General features: G+C 40.9%; 1 protein-coding gene across 1 annotated transcript in view; it reads left to right on the top strand.

The window, feature by feature from the left end:
* The window catches only part of LOC115653412 (sperm flagellar protein 2-like), a 67,237-nt gene that overhangs the window by 19,644 nt on the left and 24,792 nt on the right, over window positions 1–22,801 (top strand). Inside the window, exons 12-19 of the mRNA XM_030566705.1 lie at window positions 1,033–1,172; window positions 2,277–2,404; window positions 2,887–3,025; window positions 5,266–5,403; window positions 10,549–10,709; window positions 11,507–11,693; window positions 12,181–12,352; window positions 15,218–15,340. Of these exons, the coding sequence (XP_030422565.1) occupies window positions 1,033–1,172; window positions 2,277–2,404; window positions 2,887–3,025; window positions 5,266–5,403; window positions 10,549–10,709; window positions 11,507–11,693; window positions 12,181–12,352; window positions 15,218–15,340 (1,188 nt within the window). The remainder of the gene's footprint in view (window positions 1–1,032; window positions 1,173–2,276; window positions 2,405–2,886; window positions 3,026–5,265; window positions 5,404–10,548; window positions 10,710–11,506; window positions 11,694–12,180; window positions 12,353–15,217; window positions 15,341–22,801) is intronic.

Here is a 22,801-nt window from a genome sequence, read left to right as displayed (position 1 = left end):
TTTCCACATTTTCCTGCAGGCCACTAGATTTTTTTCCCCCATCTTCCTCCTTGAATGATCTTATCTTCTTTTATCTGCCTTGGTCTTTCCCCCAGTTCTTGTTCCACTCACTTTCTGCTCCCTCCATACTTCTCAGTTTTCCCTCAGTGCCGGCTTTGGATCCAAATTCATCTGTTTCTTTCCCCTTCCCTATATATCTGATTTTTCTGTTTTAGTCCTTTTCTTCCCCCTTGAATCTTGCCCATACCATCTTCCTGCCCCTCCTGTTGCCCATTTCTCTCTCATTCCTCAACAATTTAAAAACACCTAGTATTTAGAAAGTGATCCAGTAGTGAGAGTGATTGTAAGTACCCACTTTTTCATTTTCCTTTTGCTGGAAGCCTTTCAGACTATGTATTGTGTATCCCCACTTGCAGGGCTATGACCTGTGCTTTACTTTGTACTTTGCAGTACATGTAAAGTTAAGAGTAGAGTGTATATCAAATGAAGCACTCTGAGTAACCCTAATGCCTAGGGTTAATTGAATTTAAAAACAGCATCTTGCCATGAAGTCATGGGGTAACCTCAAAGGATTATTGGTCCTAGAAATTATTTCAGTCTGACTCCAGCTCTTCCCAGCTCTGCTGTATAAAAATTGTAAATATTTACAGTTTTCAAGCTCCATCAAGCAGAAATTACATGGTGATACCTTGAAATCATGGTACCTATACTGTCAGTCATAATGGTAACAATACCGTTTACTTTTTGTTAACATGGTAAGTAACTTGTTTCATTATATTTCTATTTCTTCCACAGCAGAGCTTTAGGAAACCTAATTATTTTTGCAAGTCAAATAAAATAAAAGCTAAACTGGAAAATATCACTATATAACTGCAAAACTACTGATTTCAGCTATATATTGGTTGCGGGGTGACACTTTGAACACCTGCAAACTTTGTTTGATGGCAACTAAGCATCTTAGGTGTCTAGGTCCATGTATTTATTCTTATATAAAATATATTTGAGGGCACTAATTGTGCGTTCATATTTAAGGCTCTGTTCGAGGAAAATCACCAGGGAAAAAATCTTCCCCAGCTACACCTGAAGATCTACCTTCTCCCACCCCTGTAGGACCACCACCAATTAAACCAGGATCAGATGAATGGGTTTATGTAGATGAGCCACTTCCCAAGGTGCAGTAGTTCAAGATTAGGAATCTTTTATATGACTATACTTTATTGAGTTCTATATAATTCTTTGTTCATTACAAATGAATTCATTTTTAAAGATATTTCTAATACTTAATGAATGTAGGAGAGATTATAGCATAAATTACAAATATAAATACCTAAAGAGATGAGATTTTAAAAATATGCTGCAACTCAGTGTACAGTATTGAAAATATCTGATAATTTGATAATGACGTATATTAGAAGTTTATGGTTAATTCCTCAGAGTTACAATGCACATGGTAGACAAGATGGTAACACTTTAATTTTATGAAAGGTGTATCCAGAGTAAACATTGTATTTTGGCAGGGTATTTGTAATACATTATAACTAAGGCTAAGTTTTTGTCACTGATATTTTTAGTAAAAGTCAGGGACAAAGTCATGAGAAATAAACAGAAATTCATGGCAGCCCATGTCCTGTCCCTGACTTTCACTAAAAATATCCCTGACAAAAGGGGTAGGTGGGTTCAGCACCCACTGCTGCTGGGACTCCCAGGTCCCCCACCAATAAGGTGTGTGGGAGCTCCAGGGTCCCTCTGCCCCTGGGGCTGGGCTTTTGTGGGGTCCCCTTGCACCAGGCAGCTGGTAGCTGCAGATGCCCTGGCTGCGGCTGCAGCTACAGCTGGGTTGCTGTGGGTAGTCCTTGCTGCTCGCCACGGCTGAGCAGCTGCTTGGGGTCCCCATACCTGCCTGCTGCATCTGGGCAGATGCAGGGGGGCCACCCATGCCCCGGGGCGGCTGGACAGCTGCAGTTCCACCAGCCCCTCCTCCCCACGTGATTGGGCAGCTGCAGGGTCCTCCCACCAGGTTGGGGGCTGGAAGCTGTGGGGGCAGGGCTGGCTGGGAGCTCCAGCCCCAGGGCAGAAAATGTCACTGAGGTCAATGGAAGTCCCAAATTATGTGACCTCCGTGACATAATCATGGCGTTAATTATAAATAAAATAAAGGAAATATATTGTTAACCTGATGTCCAGAGATACCTCTTTCCTATACTTGCTGATGGTGTATTTGGACAGGCTGTAGGAAGTATATAAAGTAAAGATTTGTATATTTTAATAATTAACAGGAAATACCTGGATTTTTAGTACCTTATTGGGAAACGGTAGAAAATACATATGAAAATACCATCAAAACTATACTTAGATGTTTAAGAGAAGAACAGTATTCTGTGATTCACTACTTAGCAGATAATAGGTGAGTAACAGTAGTTTATTGCATTAGAATTCTCATTTTATATTAATCCTCTACTACACTATAAAAACAACGAGGAGTCCTTGTGGCACCTTAGAGACTAAGACATTTATTTGGGCATAAATTTTCATGGCTAGAACCCACTTCATCAGATGCATAAAGTGAAAAATACAGGAGTGGGTATAAATACATGAAAGGATGGGGGTTGCTTTACCAAGGGTGAGGTCAGTCTAATGAGATAAATCAATTAACAGAAGGCTACCAAGGGAGGAAAAATAACTTTTGAAGTGATAAGAGAGTAGCCCATTACAGACAGTTGACAAGAAGGTGTGAGTAACAGTAGGTAGAAATTAGTACTGGGGAAATTAATTTAGGTTTTGTAATGACTCAACCACTCCCAGTCTTTATTCAGGCTGCCACTCTGAAACCTAGTACACTATTTATGTTTTAGCGCTAAAACTCTTGTTTTGACTCACTGTTCACAGAAACCATTTTAAGGATTACCTGAAGCGTCCAGACCATAAGCAGGAGTTTGTATCTCAGTGGCAATCTGATTATAACGCCATTGCTGATGATCTGTGGGAAGATGAGGAAACAAAAGCAGAATTACACCAAAGGGTTACTGTAAGTAAATGGCAAATGTTTCAATTTATGTAGCTCTGGAGCTGTGTACATCTTTGGGCATTTGAATTCACACAGGATTGATGTAATATGAATATGAATACTGACATACTAATGCTACCTTGCCTAGGTAGCTATTATATCAACCCTTCTCACTCTCCACCAGCACCAAACAGCACCAGTCACAACCGCTGCTGCCCAATGGCAGTGGCGGTGTGTGCTACAGGTCTCAGAGCCTAGGCCTCTGATCGAGTATGTCCACATTTCCCCCCACTAAGCATGAGGAATAAAGAGGAGGGAAGGGAAAAGCAGCCCCCACATGCTGAAAGAAAAGGAGTCGAGGGAAGGAGAAAGAAAAGTAGGATTGCTCGGCTGGTGCCTGGAGCTGGCGCTGCCCTCTTCCCCCATCCTCCAGGCCCAGAAAATGTCTCCATTACTTCTGGCCCCATCAAAATTGCGGCCCAGCTAGCAAGGTGAACATTTGAAAAATGAAGAATTGATTACATGACTGGCAAAAAGAGAGGATGATTTATAATATCAAAATGTCAGAATACCCTTTTTCCAGGATAATAACATAAACCCAATTAAAAACAATGTCAAGAGGCTACTCAGAAATACAGGAGTTGGAATATCCCATATGTGATGCTCTATCTCAGTGGCAAAACCTAAGGTCACATGGAGAGAAGAATAGACTTTATGTGCAGAATTCCAGAAGATGGAAAAAATTGTGGCAGTTGCTACTAAAGAATCAGCTTCATTAAATAGAAATGAAATGCAACTGTACATCTTAGAAGAGGAGCTCTCAAACCAGGGGTTGGGACCCCTCAGGGGGTCGCAGGGTTATTACATGGGAGTTGCGAGCTGTCAGCCTCTGCCCCAAACCCCGCTTTGCCTCCAGCATTTATAAAGGTGTTAAATATAATAAAAACTGTTTTAAATGTATAACTGGGGTCACGCTCAGAGGCTTGCTGTGTGAAAGGGGTCACCATTACTAAAATCTGAGAACCTTGGCTTAGAAGATCTGCATACAATTAAATAAAACTATTGTATTTTTCATATTACATGTTACTTTAATAATACCTCCTCTTGGCCATAGTGATTATAATTTTATCAGTAGGTTAATAATTTAAATTAATACCTATTACTAGTGGACTGAACGTAGCCACTTATATTTCCCCTTCTTTGCTTTCTTTTTACACTGACAGCCTGCAACTGATAAATTGGTAGGAGAAAAGGCTAGAGAATCAATGGTGAAAAACTTACCCTGAGTCAGATTTATTGCTATTGTGAAAGAGATAAAGTGGTAGTTGTTTTACTATACAATGGCAAAATCTTGCAGCAGATTTTTTCAAAGCACTTGGTACTCTGGTGAATCTTACTTGTATTAACTCTGTTAAAGAGATGAGTTTATTACATTATAAATAATTTTCCAACTGTTTTGCTGAAAATGATTGATTAGATCTGGCCTGATGTGCTTGGCATCATGTTGGAATAAGACATTATAATTGCAGTGTCATTTTTCTGAAGTGCATTGCAATGAAATCCTAAAAGCTTAGGGAACTATCCTGGAGTTTAGTTATGGTGGGCATTGGACTTGGAATAAGCACTGTTTTTTTGTCTTTTCATTCTTTTCATTTGTCAAAAATATGGTCAGTATACCAGTACCTCTGTTGTCAATTTTATTCTTTTTTTGTGTGTCTATATAGAAGAAATCTGGGAAATTGCCATTAGATAAAGGACTGAGTGCTTTTTAAGAGCAAAGCATGAGGGGTACTTTCTTTCAGGTTTAAAGGCCAGTGCAGGTACATCTCCGCTTCAAAGACCTATTTGCCATAAATGGCTTTTGGCCCAGCAAAAATTATATTCTGGTCCCCAAAACTGTGAAGGTTACAGCCTCCACTACCACCACCACCAATTCTCACTCCAGTATTGGAGAAAAAACAGCTGGCCCATTGTGCATTCATTGGTACCAGTATTACTGGTTGTCTCTTCTTACTTCTCAGTCAATCCATGCCCCTGATAGGTCTACAAAGCTAGATTTTGTGAGCTTCAGGGCCTAGTTGATTACTGTTTGGCCAGGTTCTTTTGGACTGACTTTTATTATACTGAGGAAAAAGGTGTGTGTTTAACAATGGGATTGAAGTAAGGTGCCTTTACCATGCACACCAATATAATTTCTTAAATATATGAAAGATTGCCTAAGGTTTTACACATCACTTATTTGCAATAGTATTTGTATTTAGGACCTGAGGGACCGTCTCTGGGATATTTGTGAAAACAGAAGGGAAGAAGCAGAGCAAGAACATAGTGATATCATGAATGATGGCTGGTTACCAGATCATATAGGAATCCTGATGAACCATTTCTTTTCACTTATGCAGGTATGGTAAATTGCTAAATCAATATAGTCCTGATCCTGCAATAGCCCAGGCAGACTCTTGGATTAATGTATTTATCTCAATGGGACTTCATGTGTGTGGTCCCTTAAAACTACACGGTCAAGACCAAATATCCTTTAATTCAATCCTACTAAAGAAAGAAGCTGACTGAAGTGAGGAGTGAGAAAATAAAAAAAGGAAGATATGCATGTGCACTTCTGGCATTGTATCACCTTCTGGGCAGAGCGGATCAAGAAAAATACCATTATCATAGTCCTGTAAAAATAAATTTTCAGGCTATATTGCATAATGTCACTATTTGCATTTAGCTTACCAATCAAATGAGTTTAGTGAAATATCCTAGTGCTGGTTATCCTTTTCTATTTATAATGGCCTCTGTTCTCAACTTAGCCTTCTAAATGCTACAATTATATACAATGCTACCAGACCCACCTATTTTAAGATTGCCCAACACTTACTTTTCTAAGACCCTGTTTTCTGTTGCTTTTAACTTTCCCAAACTTTAACCATTTGGGGTGAAATTGTATATGCCAGATGTCTTTTGGAAAATTTCAGCCAAAACAGTTCAACCATTTCTAAGAGTGAAGCAACGGAGAAAAACATTGTTTTGCCATTTAAAAAATATCTGGTCATTTTTTAGATTTGGAACATGGACTTGAAATTTGATAGGGATTGGCCTTTGTGTCAGTAATGTGCCTTTTGCTGTTCCTGAAAAATTCTGCTCACGTTTGGCCAAACCTTTGAAAAACTTCATATCACACATGTTCAGTAAAAACTTCCTAGGGTTTAACTGATAAAATCTCCAAAGGTATTGTCCTTAATGAACATACTGCATCCCTAGTGACCAGACTGCTCATGCACCATCACCACAGAGTCACTGAGCATGCTCCAGTCCAGGGCTACAGGGTTGAAGCTGGACTTTCCCTGTAATTGCTGCTTCCAGTTGTTCCAGGGCATGGATAGACACTGGAATTGAAAACAAGGAGACTCTCTCTCCTGTGCTCTCAAAGACATCCTTCCCTTTTGGTGCCCAGGCACCATGGATGAAGAAGCTGTCTGACTTGAATGCATAGCGGACAAGAGTCATACCAGGAGGGGTGGAGGGAGGGAAAGGAGTAGACTGAGACAAGGAGTCTAGTGAGACTGGAACTGGAGGTGTGGAGAGACACTATGAGTAAGTGTTGAGGGGTGGAGGAAATTGGGACTCAGGTTGGGAACTGGGATTTGGTGGGCAAGGAGACTCGCAGCTGAAGTCAAGTGAGAGCTGTGCTCTGAATATAAAGTGCTATCTAATGCTAAGTACTCTGAAAAATCAGACACTAAGCTTCTTAAATTAGGCATCCAAAATTAGTGGATAGTTTTACCTTAATCTCTCTGTGCCTCAGCTCACCCTCTGTAAAATGTATCCCATTATCCATACCATCCCCTCCCTTCACAGAGGTGTTTTGAAGATAGATAAATGTTTGGGAAGCACCCTAATCAGTGCCATAGAAAAGCTCATGAGGAAATTCATAATTCTGTATTCAGACCAGGGTTTGAATAGTATACCATGAATAAACCATAGGCCATGCTTTGAATCGTGAGATAAAACAAAATATTGAATAAATGATCTTAATAGAGCACCATCCATCCTGTGCACTGAATAAAGTAGGATTTCTATGGATAAAATATCATGTTATCATGTAATTAAAAACTATCATCATGCCTACACAGAACGGGACTGAATTAAAGTTGCACAAACAAGCTTAATTCTGTCATTTCCTAACTTTTAAGTGCGTGACATTGATTATATATATTTTTGGAGCTCTTTTACAGTATCATATTTAAGAGTATACTCTCTAAATATCACTTTTCATAGCTGCACTGACAAATGATGTACATTTATGCTTTCATCCTTTTTTCATGGGCCTCCATTCTCTATAGCATCAAATCAATCTTGTCCATGCTTCAACATCCTGAATAATTTTGCCTTTCCCTATTTAGTCGGGCTAGTCTCTTACTATGTCAAACATCAACCCTTCATCTGCCATCTGCAATTACTTGTTTATCCAGTTCTTCTTCGAGTCATGTCCTTACGGGTGCTCCACTCTAGGTGCACTAGAGCCACCTGCACCTTTGAACAGTGATTTCTCATAGCAGTGTCCATTTGGCCTGCTCAAAGGTGTTAAGTCAGTCTCAAGCCCATGCTGTTATGTAGCACTGCATGGGCGAACCACTCTCAATTCCTACTGAACTGCCTTTGCCTGAGACAGAGTTCTAGCAGTTGTCCTGTTGAGATTCCCTCAACTCTGTTTTTCTCTCTTACTCACGTAACCATCTGCCAGGTGCAGTCGGCAGCCACAAGGGCCAGGTTCAATATCTAGGGGTCCTTTTTACAATACAACTGAGCACTGGCTTGAGCTCCCTACCCAGTAACCAGGGAAATTCCACACCACCCCTGGGTACCTCTAAGAGACAATACTTCCCCTCTTGCAATCACTGAGTCTGTGTGTGGTAAAGAAACTTAATAAAAAGAGGGAAGTAACCTGGCATTAATTTGGGGAAATGCAACAAGCATGATTCAGAAGCATATGACCATGAGCAAAACACCCACTCCAGAATACATTAGGCAGTGTCCTTTGCCTCAAGTTCTCACCTTGTGGTGAGGATGTCCAATAAACAACAGTTCGTTCATCATGCCACTCTCCTGCATTTTATTGTTGGCCAGGATAACTTTCAATACTGAATGCTCCTCTTTAGCCTAGCATCTGCCCCAAGGGTCATGTTGGTGGTAGCAACGCAACTTCACAGGAAAGGTGTTTTAGTATTCTCTCTCTTGGATGGCTGGTTGATGAACAGCTGCACCCAGGAACTGATGTCTCGGGCAACTTCCAAGGCCATAGGACTCTTTCTCAAATTGGGTCAACAACTGTACATACAAAAATCCATCTTGGCCTGAATACAGAACCTAGAGTTCACAGGGCACATCTTGATGGGGACAGTGATAAAAAGAGCCTATCTTCCTCAGCACAGATTTGTGGCTCTTTCTGACATAGCAAACAGAATTCAGCTTAGCCCCCAAACCACGATCAGGAACTGCATTCAACTACTGGGGCATATGGCAGCCACCACCTTCTTTACGGAACATGGCCAGACTTCAAATGTGCTGCCTTTAAGGGTGGCTCAGAACCATCTATTCACCCACCAGGCACAGCCTAAATATGCTTCTTTCCATACCTACCTTCAGGAAACAATCCCTCAACAGTGGAAGGACCATCACAATGTATGCACAGGAGTTCCATTTGCACATCTTCCCCAGTGATCATTATAAAAATGGACACCTCTCGGTTAGCATAGGGAGCACAGCTCAGCTCTTACATGATCCAAGGCAAATAGATGTCACTAGAAATGATTCTACAGGACTTCAGCTCAGGGCTCTGAGCTTCAGCCCTCCACGAGATGCCAGTACTCGGGGCTTCCGCCAGGCAGGCCCATGGACTCCCAAAAATCAGCTTGTGGCCCTCTTGGGGCCATGTAGGCCTGGTTGAGAACTGCTAATCTAGAGGGTGCAGGTGCAGGTGTGGATGCAGATTTATATAAAAGATGGAGTGTGGATTGCAGATTGGATATAATTTAATTGTTGCAGATGCGGATCCAAATTTTTGTATCTGCATAAGACTCATCTAATAGTTTGTTAGTGCACTTTGATCTATCCTTTTAAGCACAGAGTAAGCTAGTGCAGGGTGCACCCACTTTCCCATTAACTAAGTTCATATGTAGTCAATCACTAAGTGTCATTGAAAGTTAATGAGATTTTGTGTCTGAAGTCACTGAGCTGCTTCTGATTTTTTCCCTCAAACTGTTACCTCCTAAGTAAACCCACCCCAAGCCCCTCCCCACCCCTGTGGAACTGACATCATATTTGCTACCATCACATTGTTCACTCTGCTTGTGGGTTATACCCCATCCCCAACACTTACTCTCTTCAGGGCATAGATCATCTACCACTCTGTGTATGTACAGTGCCAAGCGCAAGGGGGGGCTGCATTCTTGGTTGGCCCTTTGACATTGCCATAATTAACATGATTAATAATAATTTTACTTACTATAACCTTCATTGACAACGATGGGCAACATTATTCATGCTAAAACTAGCAAGTTTGAAATTGTGATCTCTATACCTTTACATTCAACAGCTTTGTCAGAGAAGGGAATAAGAATAGCAACAAAACAGGCAGAGAGTTCCTGATTGCTGAGATCCTCTGGTTAGGTTTTACTATGGGATTCTGTAATATGTTCTTCAGGTAGCTATATTATTATATCAGTATAGATTATATATACTCATTTTAGCAAGGTCTGATGTCCCTAACAAGTCTATACCAGATTTCCATCCACTTTGTTTTCTGTAACCAGCCAGAAGAATTTTTATCTTTAACTTATGGCCAACTGGCTGTTTTACACTATGAGATTTTTATTCTTTTTGTGAATGTGGTTTTGTGCATTTTCCCATGAATATGCAGTGCCGTTTTGTCAGTTAGAGACTCCGACACTACTGGTTTAATAAATCAAAGCATGACAGGTGCTAATGCTTTTTGGCTTCACTCTGAAATAAATAGATGTCTTGAACCTTACAAAATCCACTTGTTTTTTCTTTATACTGCTTGCAAATTTATAAATCTTTCTTGGTCATTTAAACAAAGTTCTTTTGCCTATTATTATTATTAAAGGTTTTTCACAATTTGGATTAAGGAGGTATTCAAATCCGTTTAATTACAATTTAGAAGCACGTGGTAGATTTGTTTTCATATAATTTTATTTATATATTTGTCAGAATTAAATATCAATATATTTTTATATTCAAATTAAATATATTTTCCTATTTCATAGCTGATATTGTTATTAAAGCTTAGAAATATCTGAATTAAAGTTTTGAACACACATTTTGAATGTGTACGTTTCCAGTACATGTTGTAGTATGTATTTATTATAAAATACTTAAAAGGATGATCAACCAGTCCTATTTTCTAGCCTCCATCAAGCATTCTAATGATGTAGACATTGCTTTTGATACTATATTTTAAGGTATAAAAAACAGAAAATGCTTTGTTCCATCCTGTTTTGAATGTAAATCTATCTTCCCTTATGAAGGTTGAAGTGGACCGTTTCCAAGATACAAAGAGATTTCTACATGACTATTACAGGGGAATGGAAGGCAAAATGCCAACAGAGGCCTGTCAAGAGTTCACTCGAATCCCATTATTAGATATTGTTAATGTCGAGCAATCTGTGGATCAAAGCAAGTCAAGAAGGTAAAAACTGCATTGTAAAAAAAAGTAACAGAATTAATTTAGCATATAAGTGTGTTTGTGCATGTGTAACTGTTAAATAGGCAGACGATGGTGATCACAGCCATATGATAGATGCTGAATATTGTAATGTATTTAATTTATTACAATTTTGGCTGCCCCATCTATATTCTCTTCAGTAACAAAACAACAAAAGCTGGCATATAAAAGGTTCCTTCTTTTCCCCAAATTATGGCAGTTCCCCAACAAATCCTGCAACTAATTATATTAAACATTTAGTTCTGGATCAGTGACAAAATTAAAATTTCACGAGCATGGCCTCTGAGGTTGGGGTCAACTGAACATAAGTTAAAGCAGCCTTGCTGGATGTGAGGAATTAAACACAATATTCAAGGTGAGAGTATACCATCACTTGTGTATAACAGTGGCATAATGCTGTGCATAACAATACCTATATTGATACCTGAATGGTTACAGTCCATCAAGACCCCATCAGTATATATAGGAGTAGTTAATATCAGTCCATCCAATGTGTATTACTTGTTATCTAGTCCCCTGTTTTTGTTTAGATCAGTCTTGAGTTCCTTATAAACCTCTCTACTCTGGACTAACCAATATGATTTTGTGTCATCCACAAATTTTACCTCTTGTGATCTGTGGGAGGATTCCTCCTTTTTCCATTGCTATCACAGACTTTGAAAATGGGATTCTGGTTCTCTTAATATACCGTAACTTAATTGCACCATGTAAACATATAGCACACCATAGGGATAGTGAGTTATTTCTTATTTCTTTTCAAGGATTCCCATGGTTCCTCGTAGACCCCCTTCTCCTGAAATAAATGTCATCAAGCAGAAAAGCAAAGCATTTCAACTAAAGAGCAATAAGGAGGAGAATTCTTCTGAAAGTATAATATTTAACTTTGGGGCAGATGAGAAACTTATCACTGATACATGGCAAGCAGCAGTAACAGCAATATCAAATATGGTAAGAAATGCTTTGTTTAAGATTCACAGATTGGCTAAATAGTTAGATCTAAATCTTTCCAGTCCAAATACCAGACCCATGCGATGGTGCCATGACTACACAGCCACATTAAAGCGCTGCTGTACAGCGCTTTATCATTGCTAGTGAAGACATACCCTTCAGTTCTTCAGCTTCTCAGCCTTCGCTGAAGTCTAGCCCTGCTTGATTACCAGATGGACTATTTCCCATGCTTCCCTTTAATACTTAAATAATTTGTTCTAAGAAATATTTAAAGCTGCCATCTTTTTCCATCTTGCTTTTTTGCTTTAACAACTGCTTCCATATTTAATAATCATATACTGATCAAATATAAAATCAAGTATCAAAATATCTAATTTATATTATACATCCAGCAGCAACCACTAGTAGAAAATAAAGGATACCTTGTTCAAAATGTTAATTGTATGTTATAGATACAGAATAGTTAAGTTAAAATATGAATATTAAGGTAACTGCTGAAATACAATCAAAAGAAGCAGAGGAAGAGAAAGAACGCCAGCAGCTAGAAAAGAAAGAACAAGAACGTCAAAAACCTTCTCAGGCAGCAGGAGGCAAAGGTGGTGGAAAGGATGCCAAAGATGCCAAGAAACCACTTCCAAAATCACTCACCAAGAAGAAAGGTAACTGAAACATATGATTTTCTTTTAAAAATAGAGCATAAAACTTATCAAATTAAATGAACATACACCTCTACCCCGATATAACGCTGTCCTTGGGAGCCAAAAAATCTTACCTCATTATAGGTGAAACTACATTATATTGAACTTGCTTTGATCCTCCAGAGCGCACAGCCTCACCCCCCCCGGAGCGCTGCTTTACTGCATTATATCCGAATTCGTGTTATATCAAGTCGCGTTATATCGGGGTAGAGGTGTATATTAAAAAAGAGACTAACTACAAAAGTTTAATTCTTTTCTCTCTTTTCTTTTGATAGTTCAAAACATGATAAATCAGTGTGCTGACATGGTAGTGATTAAGAAATCCATATACTGTTGAGTGATAGTTGGGTGAATTAAATCATAAATAATATTTAGGGATAAATGTTCAGAATAATAACAGAAAATAATACTTGCTCATCTTTTTTCTGTGCATTGCTTTGGAAATGTACACGTTGCAGCCATTTTATCAAATTATGTCAACTTTTTAAAAAATGCTGGTTCTTTTCTATCATTAATCTCCTGAAGTAGCTAAAAACATATAAATGCTTCTTACTTTATTAATAAGGAACAGGATAAAAATAGTCCAAGGCTATTATTCCACACTATAATATATAAATCTTTATAATATGATGGATCAATCCAGTCTGTCCCTGCTCTATCATCATTCTGACAAGGTATAAACAATGTATTATTTAATTGCATTCTATTAGCACCTAGAGTCCCAACCAAGATCAGGGCCCTATTGTAATAGGTACTGTATGTACACATAATAAGAGACAGTCTTTGCCTCAATGAGTTGACAGTCTAAATAGACAAGATAGACAAATGGTAGGGGAAATAAAGTATTTTTAAAATGGGCAAATGAAGCGCAGAGAGATTATGCATATATCTACACAGCAAAAAAAACAACTGTTCTCTGCCACAGACTAGTTGTGGCAAGTCACTTAGCATATGTCTACACAGCAAAAATACACCTGCGGCAGCGAGTCTCAGAGCCCAGGTCAATTGACTCAGCCTTGTGGGGCTCACACTGCAGTGCTGAAAGTAGTAGTGTAGACATGCAGGACTGGACTGAAGCCAGAGCTCCAAGACCCTTCCTCCTTCTCCTTCCAGCACCCGGGTTTTAGAGGCCAAGTTCCAGCCCAAGCCTGAATGTCTACAGTGCTATTTTCTGCCCCTTAGTATGAAACCAAGTCTTTTGATCCAGACTCTGAGACGTGGTGCCAGAGGTTTTTTGTTTGTTTTTTTTTGCTGTGTAGACATACACTAAATTACTTGCCCAAGGTTACACAAGTAGTTTGTGTCAGAGATCTCCTGCATCTAAGTCAAGTGCCTTAACCATCTTCCCTCGCAATGTAAGATAAGATATTAATGGATACATTTTTCATTTTATGCCAAATTGACTGTTGTTGTACATCTCCAGTGAGTGGAAGAGCTGATCAACTTTTATTTCTGGCTTTCACATCCCAGGAATACACAATACAATTTTTTTTATCTTGTAGGCAGTGCAGCAGCATACTTACTGAAACAGTAATATAACTTGCTGCACTCAATTTTGTCACCTTTAGATTTGATCATTAGAGTTATGATCAACCTGATATACTGATCTGGTATTATCCTGTTGCACCACCACAGCAGCTGCAAGTCAGTTGTTGGGGAAGAAAAGTTATCATTATCTGTACTTAACAACACTTTGCAGTGAAAGCAGTTTGACTGTTATTAACGTGCCAACACAATATTAAAAAATAAAATTATAAAATAGCTTTATAATATTAGTGTTGTTTTTTCATTTCAGGCTTTAGGTTCATCATCTAAAAATGACTAATAGGATGATTTTTAAAAGTTGCAACGTTATTGCCGGGGGGTTGCCGTACTGCTACCCTTACTTCTGCACTGCTGCTGGCAGTGGCACTGCGTTCAGATCTGAGCAGCTAGAGAGCGGCGGCTGCTGGCTAGGATCCCAGCTCTGAAGGCAGAACCGCCACCAGCAGCAGCGCAGAAGTAAGGATGGCATGGTATGGTATTGCAACTCTTACTTCTGCACTGCTTCTGGCAGGGTGCTGCCTTCAGGGTGGGGCGCTCAGCCAACAGCCGCTGCTCTCCAGCTGCCCAGCTCTGAAGATGATGCAGAAATAAGGGTGGCAATATCACAACCCCCCCATAAAATAACCTTGCGAACCCCCAGAAACTTCCTTGTGGGTCAGGACCCCCAATTTGAGAAATGATGGTCTCCTCTGTGAAATCTGTATAGTATAGGGTAAAAGCACATAAAAGACCAGATTTCACAGATCTCATGTGATGTGTTTTTCATGGTCATTAATTTGGTAGGGCCCTACTTATCAACGTAGAACTTTTATCACCATTTACTTCATCTCTGAATTTGACTGACACTTAGCATTCAAAAGGTACAGTGGTTACCTACAAATTGTCATAGATTAATAGATTTTAAGGCCACAAGGGATCATTGTGACCATCTAGAACCCCAATAGAAACAACTCCACTAGATAATCATTTCCCTTTAGCAATTATATTTTGAGCTCTATTAGTTACCCAGTTTTAATCCATTTAATAAGTGCTACAGTGATTTAGTATAGTGTAAATTTTTTTAATTGGGATGTCATGCAATACCTTACAGAAGTCTAAGGATATTATGTCAACAATTACATTTATTCACCAAATTTGTAATCTCACAAAAATGGTATCAGATTCATTTGAAAAGACCTATTTTCCATAAAACAAATTGTACTATGCTGTGCTGTCTACATATAGGCAGTCCAAAGATTATAAGATTTCCTTTTTGGTGAAAATATTTTATTTTCTTTACAGGTGTTCCTTCTCCAGCACCTGTGGTTGAAGCCACTCCCATTCCTCTAACACCAGAGGAACTAAAGAAACAAGAATTAAAGCTTAAAATGAAACAGGAATATTTTAGTGCCCTTGAATATGAAGGTATGTAACTAGTTCAGTGGGCTACATTGTGGAAGTTGATCATCATTCCCAATTTAGATTTTTTTTAATACTTGAAACTGTCTGCAAAGTTTTGTTGAAAGTTTGCTGAGTGAATGGGTAGTGCGGAGAAAAAGGGTCTGAAGAATCCTGGAAACTTAAAAAAATGGTAGTAGACAATAATTTGTAAATAAATATATTCAAAATAGAAGAGAGAGCCTTCTACTATCAGCTGTTCATTGTAAGCGAACAAGTTAAATAATATTGACCTCAGCAGTTAACCAATGTTCATGATCTTTTGGGTTGTTTCTGCTGGAGGGAGTCAGGTATTTGTTTGATGCAGTCCTGTTTATTTACAAAGAATGTATAAAAGTTCTGTTTTCCTGAATACAGTAGGGATGAAACAACAGGAGACAATCCCTTTTCTCACAGTGCCAAGCCTCTTTTCAGCCAGCACTCTACCCAAAACCTCTCTCTCTCAGCTTTTCTCAAGATAATGCTACAAGAGCTTTTCTGGCTGTGTCTGGCGCTTCCTTCCTGCCTCCTTTATGTGCTTCTGGCATGTTTCCGCTTCTGCGCACGCACGCACGCATGCACGCACGCACACACACACACACACACACACACAAGCAGAACTGCCTCAAACCATAACCAGCCTTCTGCATTTGCATTCAGTCTCGAAGGAGAACCCCTCCAACCATCTGGCTCAACTCCCACCTCAGCCTTGCAGGTGGCCTGTGTTTTGAGCAGTGACCCCTATTGTTTCAGCTTTCTGTTCTACAAAGGAGCTTAATTGCTTCTTACATTTATCCTGAGTGAAGGGTGGCTGTTACACTCACCTGCTTCAACAATGTTTCACCCAATCTCAGCAGAACAATATTCTTTAAAATCAGCTATTTGGAAGTAGGGAGGGGAATGTAATTAACTTAAAGGGGTAAAGACCTGCCTTGGCTGCAAAACAGCCAAGGTATGTATCAAAGGAGAACTAAAACATACAAGACCACATTTTCATAATAGCTTATTAACATAACTTGCAAATGCAGATACCACAGATACACCTGCAGTCGTAATAAATGGAAGAGCAAATGACCAGTTAAATGTCTAGATATGTCGAGATATGCAAGTCTGTAGGCGGTTACTGAGTCTTAAATTTTGATTTCTCACTGAATTTAGCAGTTGCATCTATATGCTTTATTTTTAATTGTGTTCCTGGTCTGAGAGTATTTTCTGTTATTGGTTGTTTTCAGAATTGTGTAATTCAATTTGATATTTACAGATTTTTATGTCATTGTCTCAGTTGCAGACTGAGAACAGCAGCTCCTGGAAAATATGCAAAGAGGTTACAAAAAAGGCAGCACTTCGTTAAGCTGTACTGAAAAACTTAGTGGATATGTACTAAAAATTCTCTGAGGTGTTTTCAGTTGCTTATACCTTTTTATTTTTACCTTTTATCTTCCATCCCAAATCAAGCAGATATCAGAGAAAAATGAGTTAAGGCCAAGTTTAAAATTTCAAACATCAGCTGTTTTTGCTGAAAATAGGTGGTGTGTATTTTTTTTTTCATTCTCATTTAACTCAAAGATGACCTTGAAGGGATTTTGTTCAGACCTTCCAAATACATTCACCTTTGTGTAGAGACTGCATAAGGAAAGTTTCAGTCCCAAAGATGGTTGTTTTGGAAAGTTGTTATTGGCATATGGGAATAAGATGTATAACAGAAACTGCTTTACAGTTTTACCTATTGAAGTTACTGTCAGCAGCAACTACATTTTTTGTTTGTTTGTTTAGAAAAACATTTTCTAGCAGGTAAAATTAAAATTAATGAAAAATTGAGATGGTAGAGTAGGTAATATCTTTTATTGGACCAATTTCTGTTTGGTGGAAGAGACAAGCATTTGAGCTACACAGAGCTCTTCTTCAGGTCTCAAAATAGAAAATTGAATTGAACATTGGATGCCTACATGGATCTTTCAAGATTTGAGATACTCTTAGTTTAGTGTTACTCTTTGGTCTTCTTTCTTTTTCTTCAGGTTTTTCATTCCTCTATTTATCTGTTTTATATCTTTCTCTTTCTCACATTCCATACTCATTTTTAAGACATTTATCTTTTCCAAAGACCCTGTTTCTCTGTCTATTGCCTCCATTTTTAACTCTAAAATCTCAGTGGCGACAAATTATTTTAGTCCTTTTTCAGTCCTCCCATTCTGAAATGCCAGTTTTTTCTAAGTTACTTCGCATTTTTTACTCATAGAGCTCTGTAGACAAATAATATTTCTTCTCTGAACACTTGCTCGTGTCCATTCTATTGTAGGTGTGTGCACATCCACGTGCACAGTCATTGGAGATTTTTGCCTTGGGTTGGCTGTGGTGCTATGCTCATGCACTGGTATATTAGGCACTGCCAACACTAGGCCCTCTCACTTCCTTCTTGCCAGCAACTCCAACAGAAGGGTAGGAGGGTAGGTAATGGAATGGCCATGAGCAATGCATCTCAAAGAACAACAATTACAAAAAGGTAGGTAACTGTTTTTTCTTCTTCGAGTGCTTGCTCATGTCGATTCCATTCTAGGTGTCTGCGTGCCCACGTGCATAGTCACCGGAGATTTTTGCCTTAGCAGTATCCATAGGGTTGGCTGTGGCGCCTCCTTGAGTGCCACACTCATGTGCTGGTATATTAGTTGCTGCCGACCCTACTCTCAGTTTCTTCTTACCGCCTGTGACAGTTGGTTGGATCGCCTTGTCTTGCACCGCAACAGCATTAGCGGTTCTCACAATCCATTGTTTTGTCTCCTTTGTTTTTAGTTGATAGGTACTTAGTTAGACCATTAAGTTAAGTGTTTGAGTGGTAGTTTAGGAATTATAGTCCCAGCTGGGACTTTGCCTTGCAGCAGGGCATGCCCCATTCCCCAGGCTTTAAGCCATGCTCATTGTGCAGCTGGCTGGTGTCCATTAGCAACCCCCACACTAGCTGTTTGAAGTGTTTGGGGGAGTCCCACAGAAAGGACAAGTGCAGGATCTGCAAAAACTTTCTATGTGGCAGACTCCTGCTAGGCAGGTACAACTTCAACTTGTGGGACTGATATCAAGTTCAGGGAGAGCCTTCCACAGGACCGAGCCCAGGAGTTCGCCACCTTTGTGGAAGAGGGCAAAGCAGTGGCAAGAGGTGCCCTCCAGTTGGCCTGGGACACTACAGACTTGGCAGCCAGTTAGTCACCTCTGCGGTGGTCATGAGGTGCAGCTCCTGGTTATAGTCCTCTGAGCTGTCCCAGGGGATGCAGACTACACTCCAAGACCTTCCAATTGAGGAGGCTGGGCTCTTTTCGGAGCTGACCGATGCACGGCTCCACAACCTTAAAGACTCCCATGCCACCTTCCATTCCTTGGCCTAAACACCCCTCAGCAGGCTAGAAAGGTGTTCCGTCCCCCACCTCCTCCGTCAAGGTCATGGGGTATCCCTCAGTCCAGCTCCTACAGAAAGAAGGACAGAGACAAAGGATTTAAAACAGCATCACCCTTCATCTTCCTGTTCCTCTGTCCAGCCTGGTTCTTCCAGAGGCCAAGGAAGCCAGAACCAGGCATTTTGAGGATGCACCCGAGGATGTTGCCCCAGTCACGCCTCCGCTCTCTTTTCTTATCCCTTCTGGTTGGCCTAGTCGCGGCTGACCTTGGACCATTGGGTGCTCAACATAATATCTTCAGGCTACATCCTGAAGTTTGTGGCTGACCCTTCCTCCCACCCTACTTCTCCATCTCTCTTCAAGGACCCTTCTCATAAATAACTACTGATTCAAGAGGTCAAGAACCTCCTACACCTGGGGGCAGTAGAGGAGGTCCCTCCAGACTTGAAAGGGAAAGGGTTCTATTCCTGCTATTTCCTAATCCCCAAAGCAAAAGGGAGCCTCAGATCCATTCTGGACCTGCACTACCTCAACAAGTCTCTGAAGAAGCTGCAGTTTTGCAAGGTCTCTCTGGCCTCCATTATTCCCTCCCTGGGTCCAGGACACTGGTACACTGCCCTTGACTTAAAGGATGTATATTCCCATCTTCCCGAGGCACAGGAGTTTCCTCTGTTTTGTGTTAGGCCACCGCTATTTTAAATTCACGGTGCTGCCCTTTGGTCTCCCATCAGCCCAAGAGTGTTTACAAAGTGCATAGCGCCAGTGGCCACTTACCTGAGGCACGGAGGGGTGCAAATTTATCTGTTCCTCAATGATAAAGGGCTAACCCCAGGATGAAGTGTAGCATCATCTCGATCTGATTTGCTCCACCTGTTGTGACCTGAGGCTGTTAATAAGCGAGAAAAAGTGGACTTTAATTCCAGTGCAAACTCATAGAGTTCATTGGAACGGTCCTTGAGTCTAATCAGGCCAGAGCCTTTCTCCCCGAGGCTCAGTTCTAAGCCACGGCAGAGCTGATCTCGTGGATGCCAGCCCACCCGCTCATCACCGCTCACACATGCCTGCGATTGTTAGGCCACATGGCAGCCAGCACTGACATGGTCTGGCACTCACGGTTCTGCCTCAGGCCCCTGAAGGCATGGCTGGCGTCAGCCTACGTACCTAACAAACACAGAGTGGGCCATGTGGTCAGGGTCCCAGACCATGTACTGTCATCGCTCATATGGTGACAGAATCCTGCACCAATGTTGGAGGGAGTTCCTTCTGTGACTCCATCCCTGTCAGTGAACCTCATCTTCGATGCCTTGGATCTAGGGTGGGGAGCCCCTCTGGGCAATCTCAGCATGCACTGTCATTGGTTGAGTCACGATCACTCCCTACATATCAACGTGAGAAATCTCAGAGCAATTCGCCTGTCCTGTCAAGCCTTCCTACCTCACATAGAAAGCACAATAAAGTGTCTATAGTCTATATCAGCAAGCAAGGCAGAGCCACATTGTCTGCCCTTTGCCAAGAAGCCCTCAGGCTCTGGGATTTCTGTGTACAACACAGCATTCATCTCATAGCCATGCACCGCCCCGGGGCCAGGAACACTTTGGCAGATTGCCTCAGCAGGACCTTCTCATCTCACCATGAGTGCTCCCTCCATCTGGAAGTGGTCAGCATCATCTTCCAGAGGTGGGGATCTCCACAAGTGGACCTGTTCACATCCAGGCAGAACAGAAAATGCTACCTTTTCTGCTCGATTTGGGGGATTGATCGACACTCCCTGTTGGATGCTTTTCTGCTCCTGTGGTCGGGGGCTCTGTTGTATGCCTTTCCTCCAGTGCTATTAATTCACAAGGTCCTCATGAAGATCAAGCTGGACAGAGCAAAGGTGATCCTCATAGTGCCGGCTTGGCCATACCAGCACAAGTTCAGCAAGCTGCTGGACCTCTTGGTCGCTGCTCCATTTCAGCTACTGCTCGGCCAGACCTGCTGTCCCTAAACTATGTCAGTCTTTTGCATCCGAACCTGGTCGTGCTGCATCTGACAGCTTGGCTGCTGCACGGTTAAATGTGGAGGAGCAGGAGTGCCCAGCTGGTGTCCAACAGGTCCTGTTGGGCATCAGAAAGCTCTCCACCAAAGCAACCTACCTGGGCAAATGGAAGCAGTTTGCTTGTTGAACCTTGAATAAAGGCATTTGGCCCTAATGGGCCTCGCTGCAGTTAATCCTGGACTACCTTTTGTATCTCGAGCTCCAAGACCTGTCCCCATCATCTGTCAAGGTCCACTTCGTTGCTATCTTTGCCTTCCATCTGCCACTCGAGAGTAGGTCAGTTTTCACCCAGGACATGACTGCCAGGTTCCTCAAGGACCTCAAGCACTTCTACCCAGATGTCAGGGACCCCGTTCCTCCATGGGACCTGACTCTTGTGCTGTCACAGCTCATGATACCCCCCTTCGAGCCTCTGGCTTCCTGCTCTTTCCTCCTTTCCTGGAAGGACATCTGCCTGCCAGGTCTTTGAGATTAGGGCACTTACTTTGGAACCGCCCTATACAGTCTTTTACAAAGTAAGGTCCAGCTGCGGCCACATCCAGTTTTTCTGCCCAGGTAGTCTTATAGTTTCATATGGGCCAGGACATTTACTTACCTGTCTTTTTTCCAAAGCCACAAAAGTCAGAGGAGGAGGAGCATAAGTTGCATTCCCTAGATGTCAGGAGGGCACTAGCCTTCTACATTGAAAGGACCAAACCATTCCACAAGTCAGCGCAATTGTTCGTCTTGGTAGCCAACAGGATGAAAGGTCACTCAGTGTCCTGTCAAATAATTTCTTCTTGCATCATTTGCTGCTGCTACGATCAGGCAAAGGTGCCTTCTCTAACAACTGTAACTTCCCATATAACCAGGGCACAAGCCTCTTTGTCAGCTTTTCTAGCCCAAGTGCCTATCCAGGACATCTGTAGGGTAGCCACCTGGTCGTCCATCCACATGTTCACGTTCCATTATTCACTTATCCCGCATGCTTTGATAGAGCAGTGCAGCAAGATGCTAGATTGTGAGCTCTGAGCCCACTTCTGAGGATACCACTTGTGAGTCACCTAGAATGGAATGGATATGAGCAAGCACTCGAAGAAGGAAAAACGGTTGCCTACCTTTTTGTAACTGTTATTCTTTAAGATGTGTTGCTCATGTCCATTCCATTACCCGTCATCCTGCCCCTCTGTCGGAGTTGCTGGCAAGAAGGAACTGAGAGGGCATAGGGCTACTGCTACAAATACTGCTAAGGCAAAAATCTCTGAAGACTGTTCACTTGGGCACACCTAAAATAGGATGGACATGAGCAACACATCTTGAAGAACAACAGTTACTAGAAGGTAGGTAACTGTTTTTTCCTCACACTAAAACAACCAATTTTCATAAAGAGACAATTGTAATAATAAGTATGGATTTGTGAGATACAAAACAGCTAGGCTTGGAAGGCCTGATCCAAAGCCCTGTAAAGTCAGTGCTTTCAATGAGCTTTGGGTCAGGAACAAAAGAACAAACATTGGCTATGGTTCCCATAAAATTTGTATCATTTGAGACTTGCTTTTTTTCCCCTTTTGAAAAATATGAGAAAGGAATGATCTCTCTCTGAAAAGATTTCATTTTTTAAAATTACATAAATACTATTGATATAATTTTTAAATAAAAGGAACATTTCCTCTGTAGAACATCTACATTTTATGTTCAAGCTCTAAACAAAATGTTTTTAAATCATCCTCAGTGGACTTTTTCACCATTGAGCTTCTAAATCTAACACTTTTGTCAGAGAGTACTGTCTGAATTAATGTCTTCTTATCGCCTCTTCCTTCGACATCAGTTTGGTTAACTTTGCTATATCCTTGTGATATGCACATTCTGATATCAACAGTTTTATAAAACAAGTTCTGCAATCTGAGTGAATTAAAAATATATAAATAATATATGAACACAGGAAACCTAAATAGGTATTTTGATGCCTGAGTGCAAGTTTTGGTGCTTTAACTTTAGATGCCTAAGTAAGCTTGAAAATAGACTTCAGATTGTATAAATAAATTATTA

This window comes from Gopherus evgoodei, chromosome 6 (assembly GCF_007399415.2).
Source record: "Gopherus evgoodei ecotype Sinaloan lineage chromosome 6, rGopEvg1_v1.p, whole genome shotgun sequence".
NCBI lineage: Eukaryota > Metazoa > Chordata > Testudines > Testudinidae > Gopherus > Gopherus evgoodei.
The sequence above is the reverse complement of the archived record's forward strand: the minus strand, read 5'-3'. Positions and strand labels throughout refer to the sequence as shown.